General features: G+C 35.4%; 1 protein-coding gene across 1 annotated transcript in view; it reads right to left on the bottom strand.

The window, feature by feature from the left end:
* The window catches only part of HMCN1 (hemicentin 1), a 471,707-nt gene that overhangs the window by 283,143 nt on the left and 163,983 nt on the right, over positions 1-24,581 (bottom strand). Inside the window, exons 5-6 of the mRNA XM_027611279.2 lie at positions 9,839-10,010; positions 7,389-7,495 (exon numbers count right to left, since the gene is read on the bottom strand). Coding sequence (XP_027467080.1) covers positions 7,389-7,495; positions 9,839-10,010 — 279 coding nt within the window. The remainder of the gene's footprint in view (positions 1-7,388; positions 7,496-9,838; positions 10,011-24,581) is intronic.

Genomic DNA, 24,581 nt, shown 5'->3' with positions numbered 1-24,581 from the left:
CTAGCTATTTTAGTATCATTTTTCTTTATATATAATAAAATCAGTAAGACCATAATTACTGATTTAATGTTTTTCTATGTGGTCTTTATATCATGTAGATTTAGATCATGTGGGTTATTTGAATTTGACTCCAAAAAGCATCTACCCACCACAGAATATCTTGAAGTATCATTTCTGCACAGAGCCACCCTAACCTCATGGCTTCCGCAGTTAAGAAGAGGGAAATCTAGCAGCAGCATGATAGCTCCAACCATAACAGGAAAATTTCTAGACACTAGACACTACATGGTATTTGTATGGGCTAGAAACTCTGAGAACTGTATTTCATACAGTATATTTATTCATGCAATTTTTTAAAGTTCATAATAATTTGTTATGAACTTTATTCTGAATTACTGTCTGAATTCAATGTCATGATTTCAAAATTACTCTGAATTCATTATTACTCTGAATTGCAAACATCATGTTCGTTAAGTTGTGGAAGGGTCTGAGTCAGGGATACACAAGCTGCTGCAGTGTGAGTAGGGCGGAGGCAAAGATAAAATTATACTAGATATCTACTGGCATCCTAAAATTGGTCAACAGGTAACCTTGATCCACAAAGGAGTAAGAGAAAAGAAGGAGCAGAGTAGACCAGAGTCTAGGTTTCTGAACTGGAGTGAGTCTATGAGGAGTCAAAGAAGACAGACTCAAGTACCGTGAAACAAGCACCATGGAGAGCTCCAGAAAAAATGAGTTACTCTTCTGATAGCTTCCTGGTCAGCTCTATTGCAGACGGATCTACTTAGTTTAAGCATGAAGGCCTATTAAATACCTCTCTTTATGGAAAGTCCCTTAAGGGAATAACTACATCATATTCATCATCTACAAAATATTACTCAAGAGGTACTTAACAAGTGTAGGTTTAACAAATGATACTAAAGCATTCTAAATGCCTAATGGTGGTACTTTTTCTTAGATTCCTTAAGAACCAGTGAATGCCAGGTTCATCAAGAATCTATTGAATTTTTCTAGAAGCACTGTGCTAAGTACGTTCACATGTTATTTCATATAATCCTACTGCATCCAAAGATGATTTTATAGCACCATAATGAAATTGAGGGTTGCAGAAAGGGAGGTGGGTGGGGGGATGGGGTAACTGTGTGATGGGCATTAAGGAGGGCATGTGATACGATGAGCACTGGGTGTTATATGCAACTAATGAATCATTGAACACTACATCAAAAATTATATGTTGGCTGATTGAATTTAAATTTTAAAAAAGAAAAAAAAAAAGAAACTGACGTTCAAATAAATGATTACTTGCCTAGGTTTAGATAGCAAGTTCAATGGCAACCATTTGAAGTTCAGTGTTCTTTCCATAGGATCTAAGTCTATGCACAGCATTTTAGGATAACAATCTCTGGGTTGATCTGGACACTATGGTGTAGTAGACAATAATACCCTTCAACTATTCATTTACCACTGTTACATTTCTAAATATGTTTTCATTTAGGAGAGGTCAGGTTAATGGAGTGTTAGTAAACTGCTTTCTGGGGAGAAAAAGCTTTAATTTTTGGCATTTGCCAATTTCTGTGGTATAAATACTACCACCATAGCTGATTTCAAGCTCCTCACATGACGTTACTGAATACAGAGGTGGAAAGAGAAAGTGTGTAATTTTCTCTCTATGAGCCATTACGAGCTAGATCCAGTATACCACTAGGCCATGATAATAGGGAATACAGTGTGTCTATCCCTCACAGAGATGTCTGTGTCATCCCGGAAGTGATACAAATTCCTTTTTCTAAAAATTCAATGCACATCCTCCAGTCTTTTCCCCCACTATAACAACTGAAGAGGCTGAAAGTTCTAAATTATGGTGGAGCCTCCATCAGCTTGGGTTCCTGAGTGTCTGTGTAAAGTAGAACATCTTGTCAACACTGAAAGGGCATGTAACATTAGTAAAGAATTAGCTTTCTTGTATTAAGCCAGTGAGAATTCCTACTACTACTAAATGTGAAACCTGTCCTAAATTGAATTAAAATCTGATTGATAGAGCTGGCCTTGATTCCTCTTTCCTAAAGAGTTTCAATGTTTTATTAAAAAAAAAAAACAGCCCAAAGTAGAAAAAAAAACTTCATGTGTAATTTGCATTAATAGAAAGTATAGAGATAATTTTCAATTAACACATATTCAAGAGTAGAAGAAAAACTAATTTTACCATTAATATGTTAGTAAGTAGGTATTATTTTCCCCATTTTTCTCAGACTCATGAAATTAGGTAATTTCTTTAAGGTCAAAAAGATATTAAGTAGTGGATCTTGAATTAAAAAAGATACCCAGTTCTCATGGTTCACCTCCAAACAATGAATCATGGAACACTACATCAAAAACTAATGATGTAATGTATGGTGATTAACATAACATAAAAAAAAAAGATACCCAACTCTTTTCAAAGTATTTGTTCCTGAATGACATACTATTATTCTTTAGAAATTAAAGAAATCTGGTGGTTTCATGGGATGTCTGGTGGCTCAGTCGGTTAAGTGACTGCCTTCAGCTCAGGTCATGATCCCAGGGTCCTGGGATCGAGTCCCACATCGGGCTCCCTGCTCAGCCGGGAGCCTGCTTCTCCCTCTGCATTCTCTGCCTACCACTCACCCTGCTTGTGCTCTCTCTCTCTCTCTCTCTCTCTCTGACAAATAAATAAATAAATAAAATCTTTAAAAAAAGAAATATGGTGGGTTCAAATATTTACTGAGAACCTACTATGGGCTAGGTATCATGCCAGGCACAAAGACATAATAATCCTAGCTAGGTTTAAATACTATCATTTTATTAGGCATTGTATGTTTAGAGAAATGTGATACAAGGAGAGAAATGTACCCAAAGCACATAATAAATTCTATTTAAATACATATATATAGATATACATATGCATTTATGTATAACACAAGTATATAGATATCTTTTCTTTTTTAAAGGAAACATTCCATTTGGTTGATAATCTGATATTAGCACACTAAAACAACTGGGAAATTTTCCAGGAAAAATCTACTATAAAGCATTCCATTGACCCAAAACATCTGAATAAGGCTGCACTTAATCCATTTAAATAACACACCTGGTATAGTCTTCAGGCTTATTCAAAAGAGTCACCAGGCGAGAATAATTGGAGGCCAGCATAATAATCTTCTTGTGTGGTCCTTCGTAGGTTTGAAGTTTATTTAATTATGATTCCTAAACAAGTTTATGCCACCTGAGTATGATTTCTAAATAGTCTTATCTTTAGAAAATCCATTAGTAGTCTCTGGCAACCAGCATAGCTATCTAAAACCAAAATATTTTCTACTAGTCTCAGAATCCCAATATGATCATGTGGTTGCATATACTCCTTTCTCTATTTGGAAGATTACCTAAGAAAAGTTTATCCAAATTTACTTAATGGAAACGTGCCTCAGAGTGTGCGTTAGATTACATGATCACATTGATAATCCTAGACTAATAGAAACAGTTTGTGCCATGTAAAAACCCAAAGGTTGCTGACAATTATTTAATGTCTTTGTAGGAAGTTTTCCTTAAGGAACATAGGACAAAATTTGGCCTGAGAGTTTCTGTGGTTATCTATATATAGATATAGCTGCCTGAATGGAAAATTTGTATTGCACAGAAATAAGATCCAGGATTTGTAGTTTCCCTACAATGGAAATTTAGGTACATATAAAACAACCTTCTCTTTTGCTTTTAATACAACTTTAAATTCTTTTTACTTATCTCTTTTTGACATGTTTTTACCCGCATATGAGGCAGCCTAAAACATTTGAGTCATTTATACGAACTATATGGATGAGTTGACTCATTGTGTCTGTTTGGTAAGAGTGTCCTAATAAGTTACAGAAAAGTAATTACCAAGGTTTTAGAGGAAAACCACAGAGGAAAAGAAACTACCACTCTCAAAGCATTTTAAATCATAGACAAATTAAAGTGTTCCACGCCAGCACATCAACTATAGGCTAACTAAATCAACTCCTCTGCCTGCTTCCTTGGGTATTATCAGAATAAATGCATTAATTTTCATGAATTTTTATACAGTTCTTTCCCAGGCATTGTATATGCATATGCCAAGTGATAAAATCTGGTCTAGAGTAAAACAGAAAGAGAAAATCTGTACAGAAATAAATATAAGGGGGAAAATCACAGGGCACCTGGGTGACTCGGTCAGTTAAGCGTCTGACTCGTGATTTCCACTCAGGTCATGATCTCATGAGTCATGGGGTTGAGCACCTCATTGGGCTCCACGCTCAGCGCAGAGTCTGCTTGAGATTCTCTCCCTCTGCCCCTCCCCCACTGGTACGCGCGCGCGCGCTCTCTCTCTCTCTCAAATAAATAAATAAATCTTTAAAAAACATATAAGGGGGAAATCATCAAAAAAGGAGGTGCAGAAAAACTGCAGTAGAAAGCCAGAGGGAAAAGAGAGCCTTTTAGATAGAAAAAAATCAGAAAAAGCTTAATGAAAGTGTTATCTTTTGCCATGAAAATTATAAGTCAGATAGAAAGCAAGGGCATTCTAGGAGAAGGAACAACTTAAGAGAAAATATGGGGCAAGAGAATGTGACAGGAGATGGGGTGAGGGACAGTATAAAGTTATATTTGACTATAGTATAAAGGCAAGTGAGGGACAAGAGCTAGAAGGCTTGGTTGAGGCTCAGCTGGTAGCCTTTGACTACCATGCTAAGGTCAAACAATAGATTGGCTGTTCTCCATACTTGGGATAAAAACTGCTATGGAAAACACTCAAAAAGCCATTATTAATTCTACTGATAGAGCAGACATTTTCCAGATAGCAGAGAGCATGAGAGATAGCACCAGGGATATACTATCTAATCTCAGACATATTTCTTCGGGAGAAAGTGCACATGTAAAACATTATCACTCATTAGCCATCTGAAAGGGAGATCCAAAGTCAGCAGGTTCGGCTCAATTTCCTTTGCATCAACCTGACACTTTATTTTGGCACTTCACATAGGAGCAAAATAAGTTTATTATCTTTAAAATGCATTGCAATGTGTGTCCTTTGTTTAGTTGCCACTAATTGTACTCCAGAAACAGTGTACTAGCAGAACCAGAGGCTTTTTGGGTGAGAACTAGATACAAATTTAAGATAATATGATAATAGATACTGTGTCTTTTTATTGTATTCTTAATTATAGGAGACTGAGCTTAGAGACTTGTCTAAACAGAGTCCACATCACCTCATCCCCTTAGCGTCTCCCTCCTCACTCACAGAGTAATCCTCAGTGCTCCTCTGTTCTTAATTATCAATTAAAACATGCTTAGTGCCCATTAAGTATCAGGGAATATGGCCAAGGGCAGAAACTCCATAAATGTTTATTGAATAGATGACTGAACAGGTAGGTGCGTTAGGCACGAGATAAAGCAACAGCCATGCAATATTCCTCTTCTTCTAGGCAAGAGTTTTACTAAAGGAAATACCACTGGTAGCAATCCAAATCACCTGTAGAAGTGGTTCAAATACTTCACAATAAGTTGCTAATAATGCAAAAGAAATGTCGTCACTTGTACATATTTCACAATCAATAACTAATGTCTTATTCAGAAAGCAAGAACAAATTGCCTCAGTGAACTTGCTAGCTCAAGACACCGCTGGCTTAGGTCCCGCTTAAAGTATTTGAGGAAAGAAGAGCCTCAGAACCTCCTATAGTCCTTCCTAGTGTGGTCACAGAAAGTCAGACTCAACACTAGTCATATATTGGGCAAGTTGGTTAAAATAATTATAACACCAAATTTGGCCATATTTATTTAAAATATAGCAGTAAAACTCTTCAACATTATCAATCTACTGCACCCAATAAATACTGAGCAACTAATATGGGCAGGGAAGTGGGTGAATCAAACAGGCAGACAGGACCGTTACATTTCCCACTGCCTTTTCACCTCTACCCTTATCCCATGTTATCCACCTTCAAAAAAAAAAAATCCATATTACAATTTCTACTTTTTCTACGAGGCTGAGAGTTCTGAGAATAAAGAACTGATATTCTAGAGCTTGAATGGAGTTACAATGGAAACTTTCATTCTTTAAGCTGGGAGAGTTAATATAGGTATTCTTTTAAAAAGAAAAACAAAAAACAAAAAACAAAAACTGGCATTCCAAAATGGCGCCTCAAATTGCTATGGTAAAAACACCTCCGTGCACTTTCACAGCAGCTCTACCCCTTCAACCAGGAGCCCATGAATCCCATTTTTTTTTTTTTTTTAATGTAGAGAAGCTGAGACAGCAAGAGTAAATGATGCAAGGGGTATCTTCATTTGAGTTATCCCAGAAGGATTCTAGAGCAAGTTGTTTATTTGGGAGGTACAAAGGATGCTAATAGGAAGAGGGGAAGTGATACAGGAAAAGGAATGCAGCCCCCAAAGTGTGTGCTTTTAATCTTGCTCCCATGTGGACAACTGGAGCTTATTCCTACAGAGGCTGAAAGCTGCTCCTAAGGGGTTTCATTCTCTGGCAGAACAGCCTTCTTCTGTTCTAGGAAAAAAAACCCTCTTGGGCACAGTAATGCAGATACGGGAGTTGGAAGTAGGCCAGAGCACTCTGAAAACCCTGGGAAATATGGACAAGTCACTCAGAACATCCACTACAGGGGGTCACATATATAATATGCAGTAGAACTGGATTTCAATGTATGGTATCCTTAATTCTGGATGTATGTTCGCTCCTCTGTATCACCACAACACAATGCTTAGAGCGAACATACACTACTTAATATAATTCTAGGATCCAAATACCATTTGGTGTTAAACAATGAATGCAGATCCACCAAATGACAATAGCCAACAGAACTTGAGTGCTCACTTTGTAACAGGAACTATGTTAAGTATTTCATTTGTATCATCTTAATTTTATTCTCAGCACAATTCTACAAAGTAAAGAAATATTACTGCCTTCTCTACATTGTGAGGAGGAAAGCAAGGCACAGAGAACTTACAGTCTCAAGGAAATATGGCTTTTAAGTGGCAGGGCTCAGAATCCAACCCAGGCACCCCATACTAGAGCCTATGCCCCTAACCATTATTCTCTACAGGCTCCTCTCTGACTGGTTTTGGAGGCAGGGGTGGATAATAAAATCAGCCTACAGGTTTGATTATTGGAAAACTATCTGAGAAATTTAATGTATTCTGTGGTGACATCAATGCCTTTCAGTCACCAAAACTTAATGCTATCAAATTCATGTGATCAAGACACCTTTACAAATGCACTACATATACTGATTTTTGATAAAAGCATTCTCCATGATTGCAAGAGAAGATACAAATAAACCTGTATACACTTTATAAAACATGCCAACAACAAAGTAAAATACACAGACTTTGTAAAAGAATCATACCTTCACTGTCCACATTCCAGCCTCTGGCTCTTTAACATTTACCACCTTGGCAGAGTTATGGATATTTAATAGCTCATTCAGGCCAAATCCCTTTTTTATCAGCTTCCCTAAAAGACAGACATAAAGGTAACAAGCACAATCTTTATTTCAGCTATGTGAATTAGCTGTATACACTTCCAGTATAAATTACCTGAGGGACTATTGTACCTTTAGCTGAAAACATTACTTTATTTATATCTAATATAGGTTTAATTTTATGGTTTCTGGACATTGGAACTGAACTATCAGATTCCCATTTGCCATGTGGATTTGGTCTAAAAATAAGAATAACAACTGGCAGACTGTAATCATATATCCAAAGCCAAACTAGATAACAATTATTATGGCTACTGAGAAGTTCCGTGCAGTCACTAGAGACATTTAGATTTAATAGATGGCAAGAACAGTAAACCGGAATAAATGCCTTTTTGGAGATCACTCAAGGTATTACTAACATGAGAGCCTTGGGCATATTTGTGCACGAGACACAAAATGTTAAGCTGTTTTCCATGAAGCACAGGAGGCTTTTGTGGTCATATTTAAAGGAAGCAGTGGAATGAAGTAGCATGATACCATCTCCTATTGACCTGAGATTTATCTAAAGTATCTAACAGTTGGAACCTAGAGAATAAGAAAAGCAAATTTGGAAGTAAGCCATAGTTTAGTTATTGACTTCACTCTTGGCTCTCCTATGGACTACTTCTGCAGTTAAAAAAACAAATCAATTATAAGAATCCCATGTTTGCATCAAAAGATTTACACTCACTGTAAATAACTTTTAAAATACTGATGTCACTGTCAATGACTTTTTAAAGTAGTAGAACCATCATGCAATGGATATGGGTATTTTTAATTAACCAGGTGGTGAAAACTACAAATCTTTCCTGGGTAGCATAGGTATTAGAAGGGAATGCTACCTCAATGGACAAATTCATTTATCTGTAGGAGTCTTGAAAAAGAGGTTTTCCTTGTTTTGTACATTTCAATTTAATTGGTAGTATGAATGTGACCTTCAAGGACAATTTCCTATGCTATATTCTTTTAGGGATTAACTATTCTCTAAGATTCAAACTGAATAAATAAGAAAGCTAGTTACTCTCTTTCCATTTATAAATCCTCACAAATAGGTTAAAAAAACACACTAAAGCCACAATGGAAATAATAATATTTTGCAAACATCAACAGGTAAAAAAAAAATTCTAAATGCAAACAGTAGGGAAAATGAGGTTTCTGTTTTTACTAGATTACTTTTCAATGTAAGTCTTATAATACTCAACTAGGAATGGAATCAGGCCAATTCTTAGGGTTGTAACATATGATTGGGAAAACAAAGTAAATTTCTTTAAAGATTTTATTTATTTATCCGATAGAGAAAAAGAGAGAGACCAAGCAGGAGCGCTGAGAGCCCAATGCGGGGCTCTATCCCAGGACCCTGGGATCATGACCTGAGCCAAAGGCAGACGCTTAACCGACTGAGCCACCCAGGTGCCCCAAGGAAACAAAGTAAATTAAAACATTATTTTTTCTTAAGATTTTATTCATTTGAGAGAGAGAGAGAACATGAACAGTGGGGAGAGGCAGTGGAAGAGGAAGAAGCAGACTCTCTGCTGAGCAGGGAGCCCGATGTGGGGCTCCATCCCAGGATGTGGAGATCATTACCTGAACCGAAGGTGGATGCTTAACCATCTGAGCCACCCAGGCACGCCAAAACATTATTCTAATAAGAACATGAATGTGGTCTTTAACTGTGTTCTGTAAAATTAAATCTTATCAAGAATATGATATGGTAAAAAACTAGGCAGTTTGGGCGCCTGGGTGGCTCAGTGGGTTAAGCGGCTGCTCAGGTCACGATCTCAGGGTCCTGGGTCTGAGCCCCATGTCTGGCTCCCTGCTCAGCAGGGAGCCTGCTTCTCCCTCTCCCTCTGCCCCTCCCCCTGTTCGTGCTTTCTATCTTGCTTGCTTTCTCTCTTTCTGTCAAATAAATAAATAAAATCTTAAAAAAAAAAACTAGGCAGTTGTTTTAAAAGGAGGCTTTTCACATTATTCATTAAAAATACATAAAATACTGAATTTTACAAACTATGTTACTGTGAAATATTTCCTCATACATAAATTAGGAAAATATAATTTCAGGCTCAAATTAAATTTTTTTCTTTTGAGTAGTTTAGCTACAATTAAGTTACTAAATATCTGTTTAAATTATTAGGAGTTTCAGTTTTTTGAATCTCATGTTAATTCAATTAATAATTATGACTAAAACAGTTTTATTTTTTTAAACATCTTTCCTAGTCACTTTTGAATTTACTGAATTATTCATAAAGTTAGCATTAACCTGACATAAATAAGTGTACAAAAACCTTTTACCTTTCATGGTTTTTGTATTTTATTATATGATGTTTGATATATCTCACCTAAAGGATTGCGAATTTCAATCCCTGGAGAAGGGCCACTGAGAGACACAGTAACCTCTTTTAGGCTGGGATCAAAAGGAATTTTCCAAGTGTTTACAGCTTGTTCCAAATGATCTGTTGATAAGAGATGGACTTTAGAGGACTGCACTGCCTCCTCTACCCATTTTAACACCTATAAGAGAAAAGAAGAAGTGTGAGTGATATCAGACACATTTATAGTTTTATACAGCCACGACTTCTAGATGCAGTATTTCGCTTTGGTGAATCACATGAATCAGGTACTTCCTGTACTGGTGTGAGGTTTATTTTCATCACAGTGAAGAGCAACCTTTTCCTACATCCAGCTATTGTAGTAGATTCAGAATAAAATGCTACTTTAACCCATGCTCAAATGTCAAGTTTTCTACTTGAAATAATATATTCAAAATCAGATTGTGGTGTCCAAAAGCCAGTTAAGTGAAATATGCAGAGATATTACAGACAGCTTTATATTTTTCAAAAAAAATGAAAAAAACCTATAAAAAAACATGGTATTGCCAATATTGTTAGATCCCTTTTCCCTCCATTCTCTCTGGATTTCTTTCAATATCCAATTTTAAAAGATAATTAGCAAATTATCTAATCCAATTTCAATATATTGGGTCTCTGAATTATTGGGAATATAGTATATTGTAATTATATATAGAATATTATAATATATATTGTAGTATATTAAATATTGAAAAATAATTGCAATGCCAGCAAAATATTCATTTTTATGATAAAATAAATAAGTACCAAAAACAATGGAAAAAATGGCCACTGCATTTTTTAAATCATAGAAAAATATTTCAGATTAGAACCAATTTAAGTAGTGTATTTTGAAAACTACTCTTTGGGAAAATATTAAGAAATTGGGTTATAAAAATGTGTTAATGCCTCATGGTGAACAAAGAAGACTTCCAATTCTCAGAAGTGTTCTGCAACAGCAAATGCAATTTCTCACTAAACAAACAGTGCATGTCTGTATTGAACTTACTACAATTAATTCAAAATCATGATAATCTTTAATCTACCTCTGATCTTTCTCTGATACATCTTTCAAGATTATATTCTATTATGAATAATTTCCCTTGTAATTATTCATAAAACACTAAACAGACCTGAATATTAAGCTACAGCCTAACTTTTCAAAATAAAAACATTTTTTAAATTACAATAATGGTAGTTACAAATCAATTAATCAAACAACAAATACTGTGCAATAACTTCACTCTCCATAAAAACTATCCCTTGATGTTTGTTCCCAAGGATGAAGAAAGTGGCTAACACATATTATCATACAAGTAACAATGGTAAGGCAATTATATTCATTCATAAAACAAATGTTTATGGTTCAAGGTACTTTTCCAGGTACTGAGCAACTATTTTAGTCAATATTTAGTAAACACTCTTCTTCTCTAAACTAGTATTCATGAAGTTATTTGCATGTTTTATACATTATTTCATTTTTAATAAATCTTTCTGTCTTTTCTTTAGTGTCAAAACCATCCACAACTCTTTCATCTCGGTATACCCAATACCAAGTGTAATGCCCTACACATGATAAAACTGGGATATGCACTAATGTGTATGAAGTTGGTCATGATGATGATCATAATAATGTCTTCTTAAATAAAAGAATATTATAGGAATTCATGAAACAGGGACCCCTGTTGAAATAACATATGTAAAGTGCCCATCATATAGTTGCCAAATAGCACATATTCATATTTCTTTCCCACATATCTCAATTCCCTTCTCTTCCCCTGAAAGAATATTTCAACAAATGGCTTCATAGGCCAAGTGAAAAAAAAATCATGCATGAAAGTCAAATAATATTTCTTTAAATGAAAAAAGAAAGGCAAAGTCATTCCAGATAGAAGACAGGATCTGAAAAAATACACGAAGACAGAAGTATTCCAAATATGTTGGGAACATGATTGAAGCCAAGCAGCTAGTTAAGTGTTCAGAAGAAGGAGAAGCAGAAGATGAAGTTGGAAGCTTGTGTTAAGGGCAGACCATGTATTGTCACGAAGTCAGGATATGATCTTTGGATTTTATCCTAAACACCCCAGTGAAAAATTACTGAAGGGATGTAAGCAGAGGACTAATACACCAGAAGTGGTATTTTACCAAAAAACACCTTATAGTGGTGCTATAGACAAATTGAATAGAAAAACCAAATTCATTATAATTAATCACCCCTAAAATGAAATTATATATTCCCTCAAATTTTAACCTTATAAGGTACATGGAATTTTACATATGAAATGAAGCATATATCAACAAAATTGTCTGAAGAAGCAGATGTCGTATTTGAAAAATGGGCTCTCACTGTTCATGCTTGAAGAGAAATGCTCATCAAATCTGTCCATATGGCTACAGAAATCAGTCTTGTGAGTAATATTTCACCACAAATAAAACACATTTTAATCATCAGAATGTTGACATTTTTATTTCTTATACATAGAACATGGCTGCCTAACTCAAAGAAATGGAAAAGATTGGCTTATTGTCTCAGAAAGCAAATGATAAATTTGACTGATAATAAACAACTCTGAGGATAATGTCTGGCATAGAGACAGAAGAGGGAAGAGGGCAAGAAAAAAATTGGATAAATGAACAGAAGACTTGTTTTAAGGGCAAGACACATAATGTGTCTGTAAATAATTCTCCATTGAAAAGGAGACAAAGAATTAGAAAACAGGAATTGCATAGTACCTCAGGTTCAACTATGAAATGCAAGAAATGGAAGAAATTTTTTACACATCCTTCTTTAAATGTATAGTGTATCTCTGGGTGGCTCCTCAAATATATCTTTCCTTCAAACTCAGTGCAGAGAGGTTATAATGTATCACTGGATACCTATCCATTGTCTATTAGGTATGCATAGATATCACTAAGTCTTAGGCATGCTTATAAAAATGGAAGACTTTCTAATTGAGTTGCATTTTCATACGGCAAGTGTGTTCAAACGGTATGGAATATAAGCACTTTTGGGTTTACTCAATACCATTTCCAATTCATCAACATTTATGAGGCTTTCACAAAGGGATTACTATGTATCATAACATTACTTGTGAAAGATACAGTACAGACTTCTGAAAAGTCACTTTTTTATCCTCCTATAAGAAAAAATCAAATCGAAAACAGATGCAATCCATTTTGTTAGAAAATATAGATTTTACCATCATATGAATAAAAGTAGATCACTGCAAGCTACAGAATCACCATTAGTGAGGTTTCTGGCCTCTTATATTGTCATATATAAGAACAAATCTTTGTCTAACCATGAGAAATGTCCTCCTGAGATGGGAAATGATCTTCTGTTTTAGTGACAAATGGAACAGAACTAGAATAATGTGAGAATCTTTGCATTGGTGCATTTTTACTAACATAAAAACAGTTTCAAACCACTAGGGAACCATTAGTTATACATTAAAAATTTTAATGCAAAAATGTTTCTCTAACAATTTGTCCCAGTTTATATATCAAAGGGGGTTTGAGACCATCTAATACAGCTCCTTTATTGTACATATGAGGAAACTGATATTTGAAAGAGTTCTTGTACCATTTAAACACTAACCAGACTGATTCTAGCTCAATAATTATATTTTACATAAGTCCCTATTCCTAAAGATACTCTCTTACTTTAAATATTTTGCATCCTATGTAATGATCAGTATTTAAAAGTAAGTTCATGTCTATTCCACTCTGGAATAAGATGCAAGTATTGTTTCAAGGCACAAAACCAGGATACATTGTTATGTATTATGAAATATAATAGTATTAAGCAAGAATGGAAGTAAAATCATTTTGCATAGCCTTCAAGAACAAAATTTGAAGAGCTTTGTTTAGCTGTTTGCAAGAACATTTTTTTCCTTCTGTACTGAAATATAACTGACATATAATGCTATATTAGTTTCATTCATTATTTAAATACATTGCAAAATAATCACAATAAGTTTAGTTAATATCCATTGTCACACAGTTACAATTTTTTCTCTCTTTTTTTTTAAGATTTTATTTATTTATGAGTGAGAGAGAGCACAAGCAGGGGGAGGGGCAGTGGGAGAGGGAGAAGCAGGCTCCCCGCTGAGCAGGGAGCCTGTTGCAGGGCTTGATCCCAGGACCCTCGGATCATGACCTGAGCTGAAGGCAGACGCTTAACCAACTGAGCCACCCAGGTGCCCCAATTTTTTTCTCTTGTGATGAGAACTTTTAAGATTTACTGTTTTAGCAACTCTCAAATATACACTACAGTATTATTAATGATAGCTACCATGCTGTACTTTACATCCCCAAGATTTACTTATTTTATAACTAAAAGTTTGTACCTTTTGACCCCCTTCACCCATGTCTCTCACCCCTCTACCACCCTCCACATCTGGCAACCACCAATCTGTTCTCTGTAGCTATGAGTTAAGTTTTTGTTTTTTTGTTGATTATGTTTTAGATTTCTCATATAAATGAGATCATGCAGTATTTGTCTTCTTCTGTCTGACTTGTTTCACTTAGCATAATGAAATATGGCCCTCAAGGTCTATCCATGTTGTCACAAATGGCAAGATTTCCTTCTTTTATGGCTGAATAATATTCCCAAGTACATCTATACCACATCTTCTTTATTCATTCATCTGTCAATGAAAACTCACGTTACTTCCATGTCTTGGCTATTGCAAATAATAGTGCAGTGAACATGGAGGTGCATATATCTTTTCAAGTTATTGTTTTCATTTCTTTGGACAAAAACTTAGAAGTGGAATCAATAGATCATATGATAGTTCTATTTTGCATTTTTTGAGGAACCTCCATACTATTTTCCATAGGGGCTGCATCAATTTACATTCCCCCCCGCCGACAGTGCACAATGGTTCCCTTTTCTCCACATCATTGCCAACACTTGTTCTTTCTTGTCTTTTTGGTAAGAGTCATTCTAATAGGTGTGAGATAGAATCTTATAGTGGTTTTGATTTGCACTTTCCTGATGATTAGTGATGTTGAACATCTTTCTATATACCTGTTGACCATCTGTATGTTTTCTTTGGAAAAATGTCTATTCAGATCCTGTGCCCATTTTGAGTAAGTTGTTTGGTTTTTTTCAATTGAATTGCATTAGTTATTTATATATTTTGGATATTAGTCCCTTATCAGATATATGATTTGCAACTATCTTTTCCCATTTCATAGGTTTGTGTTTTCATTTTGCGGTTGGTTTCCTTTGTTGTGCAGAAGCTTTTTATTTTGATATAGTCCCAGAGGCCTATTTTTTGCTTTTGTTGCATTTGCTTTGGCTGTCAAATCCAAAAAATCATCACCAAGGCCAATATCAAGGAGCATACTACCTATGTTTTCTTCTAGGGGTTGTATGGTTTCATGTCTCACATCTAAGTTTTTACTCCATTTTAAGTTAGTTTTTGTGTATGGTATAAGATAGTGGTCCAGTTTCATTCTTTTATATGTGACTATCTAGTTTTCCCAACATCATTTATTGAAGAGCCTGTCTTTTCCCCATTGTAAATTCTTGGCTCCTTTGTCGTAAATTAATGGAATATATATATTATATATATTTATATATATAATATATAAATATATATATATAAAGCTAGTGAAAAACAAAAATCAATGCAAGTGTTTTTAATGAGAAGTGGCAAGCAAATCAGTGATCTGATAAGCTGTGTGTTTTTATCACCACTGGGCAACAAATTATCAAGAATTAAATTATATCAAAATAGTAAAGTCTTTAAATCTATATTGTATTTTATGTGAGAAAGACTTGCTATATTTTTGTGGTAGACCCTACGTAATGGCAGAGGCAGGTTTCATTCAGCTCTGCTCTGGCTAAGAGAGAGATGATCCTCTGGATAACCAGGAGAGCCTCTCCCCCCCACCCCAAAGTCCAGGTACATTTCTACTCTGCAGTAAAGCATGAAGCCCATAATTCAGAATATTCTTAGAGTCATCAAGTAGTTATTGAGCACCTACTGAATATAAAGGATAGTACAGCATATTATAAAGAATACCAAAGAAATAGAAACACATTTCCTGCCTTCTAAGACATGATAATCTAGTTGGAGAAATGGGACAGACATTAAAAACAAATTAACTAGCTCTTACTGTGATGCACTTGTCTACTCAAAGAGTTTTAATGATTCCCAGTTACATCGAGGATAAAGCCCAAGCCAAGAGTATACTAAAGACTGGCAATGTCAGCAGTCACCCTGGATGCAGGCAATAAAGAGGTGCACTGTCTGTAAGAAAACAATAATAAAACTTACTAAAAGTTGGTCTAGTTTTTAATATCTCTGTATCATAGTAAACAATGTCAAAGATTCCTCCTTGAAAAAAATCTTGGTCGGTCTGAAATCTAAACAACTGCCCTTCTATTGTTGAGTATTAATAATACACATAAGCTTCAAAATAGCACATTTTATTACTTTCCCTTTAAGAAATGTTGTATTCTACATAGACATTAATTCAGAGAACTCCCAATTATACAACAGGTATGCGGTCATGTAAACTATTCTGCTCACTTTCATTTCAAGAGTAAGTATATAGTACTGAGAGCCTACATATTCCTGTGTTTGGACAGCAGATTTGAGCTAAGCCTTGATAGCTCAGGAGTTACGTGATAGGACATGTGTTAAAAAGATCTCTCCAGCCTCTGTGTTGAAATAAGACTCTAGAGGCTGCAAGGACAGAAGCAAGGAGATCAGATATGAACATTGCAATAATCTGGGTGGGAGATGACCCAGACTGACCCAGACCAGGGTTTGGGCAGTGGGGCAATGAGAAGTGACCAGTTCTGGATGTTTACTGAGGTCAGGCTTGACAAAGTTTCCTGAACACTGAGACTGAGAAGACGGCAGAGAGAGTTGATTTAATGGGGTGGTGGAATGACCATGAGATGAAAGCTCTAAGCTTGGGCATGCTAAATTTAAGACATCTATTTATTAGCTATCCAGGTGGAAGTATGAAGGAGGTGGTCAGATATATGGAATTGGAGTTTACTTGAGAGATCCAGATAGGAGATACCATGGAATTTATGATAAAAAGTCATGACATTTCCCTTGCAGCTCCTTCCCACCAAGAACTTAAACAAAGGAGGAAATACATCATCCTGTGATAAGAAGCTTAGATATCCATGCATAATGGCTTGGAATAGAGCCTTGGAACAAATTTCCCCTTGTTCTGATTCCAGGAAACCTTCAGATGATAATCCGTCCCCCTTGTATATGTGCCTGCAGGGAGTGAACACACGAGCCACATCAATACAAGTGTTCTAGACTTATGGCAATTAGATTTCTCATCATAGATGAATGAGTTGGCATTCTGATTTTATACAAAACCACTGTAAGTTTGGTTAATGTGAGTCTCTTCCTGAGGATGGGTCCACTCACAGAGTGCTGACAAACCCAATTTCAGTTTGCAAATTTTAGCAAATCACTTTGAGATGTCACACTTTGAGTTCTCCTGAAAAGGTCTTTTGTTGATAATATCCACTTGTATTACTTTTTGTTTACCTAACACTTACTTAATTTGGAAAATTGTACAGTGAGCTTTTCTAACAGTAAAGGCTCAAAAACAGGTGTAATTAGTGATTCATAGGACAAGTCTCTACAATGCTTGTGCTAAAGGTATGCAAAAGAAGGAATAATTTGTATTATAAGGTTGGTTTTTTTTTTTAAAAGATTTTCTGTTGGAATGAAAATTTTACCCAAGTCATAACAAAGAGTATGGGTTGGGGGAAGGGTACAAAATGGGAACAGCACTAGGAAGTTTGGGTTCAGTGGGGACACTACAGAGAACTGATGACAAAAGCAACCCTCAACTTTCAACTCTATGAACACCAAAAGTATTTGTAAAACTACCACACCTTCAACATGACGAAAGTTCTCTAATGTGCAACAGCTGAAAAAATAAGAGCACACTTCAGACATTTTTGAAGGGTGAAATCATTCCTGCTGGTTATTTTAAGGTGTCAAAGTATATTTCATTAATTTATCTTCATAAAATTCTTATCTGTCACAACTTCAATGTGTTACAAATGACTGAGGAAATTTAGTTTGCCAGAAAATACACTTTAAAATAATAAAAATACAAAAGATAGACTTTTATACATTAGATCCACAGACCTTATTCATCTTCTAGCTGAAGATGTGTATCCATTTACCAACCTCTCCCTATTTCCCATACTCTCCAGCTCTGGAAACCACTCTTCTACTCTCTATCTCTGAGTGTGACTTTTCTTCTTTTTTTTTTTTTTAGATTCCACATAGGACTGATACCATGCTGATAACACTACATTATATAATTGAAATTTACTAAGAGTAGAACTTAAATGTTCTCACCAAATAATAATATATAATAATAATAATAATTTTTAAAAAGATAAATTTGTGAGTTGATGAATGTCTTTTCACAATGTTTATGTATATCATGTCATCACAATTTACACTTTACATATCCTACAGTTTTATTTCTCAATTATACCCCAATAAAGCTAAAAAAATAAAAGATTGATTTTTTCATTATGTCTCCCATTGAATCCTTTTATGTTTGCCTGGGTCTTTGGTTTGTTTGTCTCATTTTTTTCCTCTACTAAATACCTATCTATTTTAGAATGGAAAAGTCTCAGTGAATTCAAGTCTCTCTTTAAAACTCTTCCTAGTTATTAAAGCTAAAGAAATTATAAAAATACATAAGTACATAAATACATGCCTCTGTGTAGAGACATACATGCTGTATCTGTACAGACATACATAAATGTGTGTATGCCTATATACATATACATATGCCTATATACATATACATTTAAATACATATACATATACACAGACTAGTTGTGGTCTCACTCCTGGCTCCACCAAAGCAGGAAAAAGTCCAAACTTACTCCAAGCTCTTTTTGAGTAACACAAACACCCTAATTAAAGAGATACTTGAGTACTATTAAAGTTAGCATTTTACTTGAATAGATATGCAGAATTATATAAGCATGTGGACATAATACATGGGAGGAGGATTCATAATTTAACCAGATTCTCAAAGGGAGATAGAAGGAGAGTTTTAAAAACAACTTTACAGAAGTATGGTCTCTTCTACAGAACAGTCTTTTACATTACTAAACAAAAAAATTTTTTGAAGTATCTGAACATCTTACTTAAAAGAGATAAATTAGTGCATGAAATAATTCACACTACAAAGAAATTCTGTATTTCATAAATGGGCTACAAGCTCTTTTCAAGTGTTTTATTTTAATAGTCATTAAATAACTAAGAGAAGAGACGATGAGCTAAAGTATTTCCAAGTACTAGAGCAAATTTTAATTTATAACAACTAAGAACAGTAGGTATTTACATGCCCTGATCTACCCCCACCTCCATTTTACTGGAAGGAAGCTAAAATACAAGATCGTCTGGTTTCTACTTGACATGTAAAAATCCTATTAGTCCCTTACAACAAACACCTAATGAAAATTAGCAAGATCTTTTCCAGAAAACTTCAAAATATAGAATTCATTACCAAGAAGAATTTACTAGGATCTAAGATCTGTTTCTTAAGTTCAGGAACCTAATTTCAACTGAGACTAAATCAATTTGGGGTAGAGAACATACTTCTTTGGGGCAGACATACATATATTGAACCCCCAAGACTGATAATGCCAACTCTCATATTTACAAGGAGGAATCAGAACACTTTATGACCACATGACTTCTCTATTGGCTTCTAGAGGCAGACTTATTCTGCGCTCCAGATCATACCTGTATGGTTGTTTTGATGGCTACCATTTTATGTATGTATGTATGTAAGCGTGTATGTATGTGTTTTGTGATGGCTACCATTTAAAAAGCACTTACATGCTAAGCCCTATACTAAGAACTTTACAAATTTTACTTCATTAAATGTTTTCCATAACTCTAAATATTTACATTTTATACCATGTAACACATTGCCAGTAAATATAAGATATAAGATTCTAAAAAAAGGCAAAGAACCCTAAATCTCATACTACTAACCAATGTAAGATTATAATATAGGGTGAAGTTCTCTAGGTTCCCATCACCCCCTCATATTCCTACCTTTGAAAGAAATCTTAGATTCCAAATGACCCAGGGAAGAAAAGAGAGAGGAGGAGGGAGGAAGGAAAAAGGAAAGGAAGGTAGGGAGAGAGGGAGAGAAGGAAAAAAAATAAATTAGATTTTGAGCTTCTAAGGGTCTATGTCCTAGTAATTGAGAAGTGACTGAATGGATTTCAAGCATAATTTTGACTCTATGCAATTTTCAAATTATGCCCTGGTTTAAAATGACATCCTCCACACACACTTAAATTGTAAATCCACCATACTGTCATGTGCTTGTTGAGTTTGGGGAAAAAGACAGGGTAAGTGATTTAGATGTATTAAACACTTAATAGCATTGGGCTGATTCATCTCACAATACCAATGCTCTTCTCAATGAGATGGAAAAAGCTTATAGGCCATAGACTACAGTTCTTTTCTTCCCTAATCATAACCACTTTGGACCAAATATATCCTAACTCAGCTGGCTAAAGATCCCTCATTTTTTGACAGAACTTGGGTGGACACTGTAAACATTTCCCTCAATGACTTAACTGTCTCTATGCTGCCATGTTGATTAGCACCCATCCTGATTTATATATTATTTAGATATTTTAACATTCAGTCAAGTTATAGGCAAGCTTCATTGACCCCAGGCCATATGTCACTAAAAGAAGCCTTTTGCCTATCTCTGCTCTGTTTATGTGTTGATTTTAAAGTAAAGTTCTCAAGATCTCATCATATTTTCCATATTCCCAAACACCCTCCTAAGGATTAATAACAGACTCAAAAACAAAGCTTTAGGAAGTTTATACATTCAAATGTCATATAGTAGAGCTTTACATACATACAATGAGGAGATAAACTGGAGGATTTTAAAGGTCCAATTACTCAGAGGTTTCACAAGGCATAAATGCTAGTAACAATGTGTGCTTTAAGCAGTCAGGAAGAGGAGCCACCAATGTGGACTAAAATTACTGGGAAATGCTTTACAGAAGTGGTAAAATTTCAACATTATACAGCTTTTTAAATCTGGCACCATGCATGAAAACTTCAGTAATACTAACTCCTTCCAGATTCCCTCTAATCTTTAGCAAGGACCCTTCAATTTATAAGATAGCCTAGATTTTCCTGGTAACGTTAGCAATAATATAGGTGAATATTGAGCACTTGCCAAACATCTTCAGTCTCCTTTTTAAATTACAGTAAAACTTTATTAGCTCTTACAACCAAATCATCACTCCAGAGATGGCCGTTGGAAACAATTGTACAAATCTTAGGAGGTCCTAAGGGTAAAAGAGAAAAGTAAAGCAAGAATCGAATTTGGGGAGTAAATGAAAGCAATGGATTAAGTCAGAGAAAGACCCATCAGGATACCAACAGATACTCTAGTCTGGAAAAGAATAGATTACAAAGTAAAGGAGTAAAGACAAAACAGAGGCAGGAGAACAATTTCAACACTCTGGGGAGTGGGTAGCTAATAATGGGAAGGGGGAGAAAGGGAAAAAGGAAAAGCATCCAACCCATAGGCTATTAGGGTCTTTGGACTAAATACCATCTCTTGTTTATTTTAAACCTAATTATCACAGTATATTAACAACTGAAGAAAGAATAAAACTGACTTATGGCCTGAAAAGGGATTTTAAATTAAGTCAATAAACATTTAAGTACAGTCATTCTACCAAATAGTAGTTCTATACTAGATACACAAGGGTGAAAGTATGCTTCCTGCCTATGTTTTACAAGGCCAGAGTTTAAGCAGCTAGAGAACACACGTATTTGGCATTTGCTATCATAAACTAGGGTAACCCCTCTCTGTTTCACCCCTAGCAAATTCATGTGAGTGAATTTAAAATTCAAAAATTCATTTGAGCAGGGGGTACAGTTCTGAGTTTCTGACTGAGGAGCAATGGAAAGATTCTTCAGCAAAAGATAACAGAACACTGATGTTTCCCCAGAAACCTCCTATTTAGGGACTGACCCAAATTTGGCCTAAAGCTTATTCAGTTTGGGGGCCCTACTTAAGAAAAAAAAAAAATACAGGGCGCCTGGGTGGCTCAGTTGGTTGAGCGACTGCCTTCGGCTCAGGTCATGATCCTGGAGTCCCGGTATCGAGTCCCACATCGGGCTCCCTGCTCGGCAGGGTCTGCTGCTCCCTCTGACTCTCTTCCCTCTCGTGCTCTCTCTCATTCTCTCTCTCTCAAATAAATAAATAAAAATCTTTAAAAAAAAAGAAAAAATACAAAGTCACAACTATAAAAGTTGGAACAAAAATAGTTACCTGCAATAAAAAATAAGACATATACATTCCAAATTATTAAAACCTGACAAATTTAGAAATTAATAACAATTTTGTTATTGTTAACTAACAAGAGTCTACGATACTTTTCCCCCTGCATTTTTGATTGATATTCTTTGAATGTCTAGTCCCATAACAAAAAAATGTATAATATTTTTTATAAAGAGAACAGAATGATAATTCAATCTTTTCTCTAACACTGTTTATCAAAAGGCATTTTTAAATTCTTAGCTGGCATGCTTTAAAAATTCAACTTCATACACTGACACACTTCGTTCTTGTAGCATTGCTAGAGCTATGAATCTAAAAAAATAGTCAAGATCACCCCAATGTCAGTGGAAACAAGGGCATATGTGTCAAAGGGAAAGTCAGAGTTGAAGGATATGGCAGTCTTAACCAATCACAGTTTAAATATTTTATTTTTGCAACTCTGTTCCCCACACCATTTTAATTCTGTGAATGCATTTCAGCTCATTTCCCAGAGCCTTGGAAAGGGTTCATACAAAACCAAGTCCCTTAGACTTAAGTTCTGTTACCTTCACTGTAAACTTGCCTCCACTCCCATTCTTTGAAGGACGCATTAATTGCAATGTCCCTGCCCACTTACTACACCAATCAAATGGCAATCATCAATGTCAGATTTTTTTCTGCTTGAAGACCAGTCAACCGGGTCTGTGACTGGGTGTGGAGTAAATATGAAATGAGCAGAAGGCTCTTCTCTCATTTCTCATTCAGTTTTCCCATAAATAATAGTATGATGATCCTTATTGAACAAAAACTGTATATTTTTCCCAGGTTACAGAATTAACTGAGGAGTAGGTAGGGAGGGTGAATTAGTACTGTCCTGCAATCTTCAACACCTATAAAAAGGAAAAGTGAATGTATATACCTTGGAGGAGAGGAAATTAGTTAAATATAAAAATGGGGAACTTATCTTTTAAAAGCCAGGCAGAAAACAGAAGCATGATCCCATAGTATAGAGAGTCACCAGTGGTAAAGAATGAATATACTCTTGGTGGGGGAATTCATAGTCTAGTGGAGAAAATAAACATGAATAAATAATAACAGGACTCTAAGAGGTACAATAATAAAAGTGTATGTCAGGTATGATTACACAGATGATTAACTGGGTTTGTCTGGAAAGGTGGCCACCCATACTTGAGATGGGTTTTGAAGGATGAGCAGGAATCAAATGAACAAGCAGAAGGAGAGCATTCGGGACAGAAGGAAAAACAAGTTTGAAGGCACGGAGGTAAGATACAACATGACATATCTGAGAGATATAAAAGTGTGTGGTGGCTGGTGTGCATACAAAGTGGTAAGAGAGAAAGCAGGGAAGGACTGAGAAGAACATAGAAGTCCTTACATGCCATGCTAGATGCCAGAACTTACCCTGAAGATCTGTGGAAATCACAGAAGGAAGTTAGAACGGAGGATCACAATTTTTTTTTTAAGATTTTATTTATTTATTTGACAGAGAGAGACAAAGCGAGAGAGAGAACACAAGCAGGGGGAGTGGGAGAGGGAGAAGAAGGCCTCCTGCGGAGCAAGGAGCCCAATGTGGGGCTTGATCCCAGGACCCTGGGATCATGACCTGAGCCAAAGGCAGACGCTTAACGACTGAGCCACCCAGGTGCCCCCAGAGGATCACAATTAAGTTTATATATAAGATAGATTTTACTGGGAAAATATGGAGTATGAATTAGGAGGGTCAGGGAAGACTGGAAACAGAGGGATCAGCAATGTGGCAGTTAAAATAGACTAGTCAAAAAATAATGAGGAACCAATAGATAGTGGGAAGGAAGAAGAGGAAATAGGTGCCAAAGATAACTTAGGTTCAACATTACCTAAGTGGCAATTTAATGTGAGACATGAAAAAGAAGGAAGGTCTGGAATGACTCAGATTTCTGGCTTGAGAAACAAGAATGATGATGCTCTTTAATCAGAAATTTTAAAGGAAAGTATGGTTCAAGAGGCATCACATCAAAAGGTGAATACTTCAACTAGTAAGAGGAAAAAGGAAAACTAAAACAACATGAAAGTATATTTAAAATTTACTACAAAGACAAAATGTTATACCAATTATAAAAGACTATTTTTTATTATAAAGAATGAGGAAAAAACTCTTAAGTTATAGTGTACCTATCAATTCAAAGAGTAGGTAAGCTAATTAGTTTTGGATCCCTTTACTAGAACAGAATGACTATAAAACTGTTCTGTTCATGACTATTAAAGTGATTTATGTATTGAAACAATTAGAAGAAACCTGGTCTCTATCAATTGCATAATACTGAAATTCAATTTGACCAAAAGTCTTGAGGGATCAGTTCTAAAAGTCTTGCTGTTTCTGTATCTAACATAAATA

Source organism: Zalophus californianus, chromosome 10 (genome assembly GCF_009762305.2).
Source record: "Zalophus californianus isolate mZalCal1 chromosome 10, mZalCal1.pri.v2, whole genome shotgun sequence".
Lineage (NCBI taxonomy): Eukaryota > Metazoa > Chordata > Mammalia > Carnivora > Otariidae > Zalophus > Zalophus californianus.
This window is presented reverse-complemented; position numbering and strand designations above follow the sequence as displayed.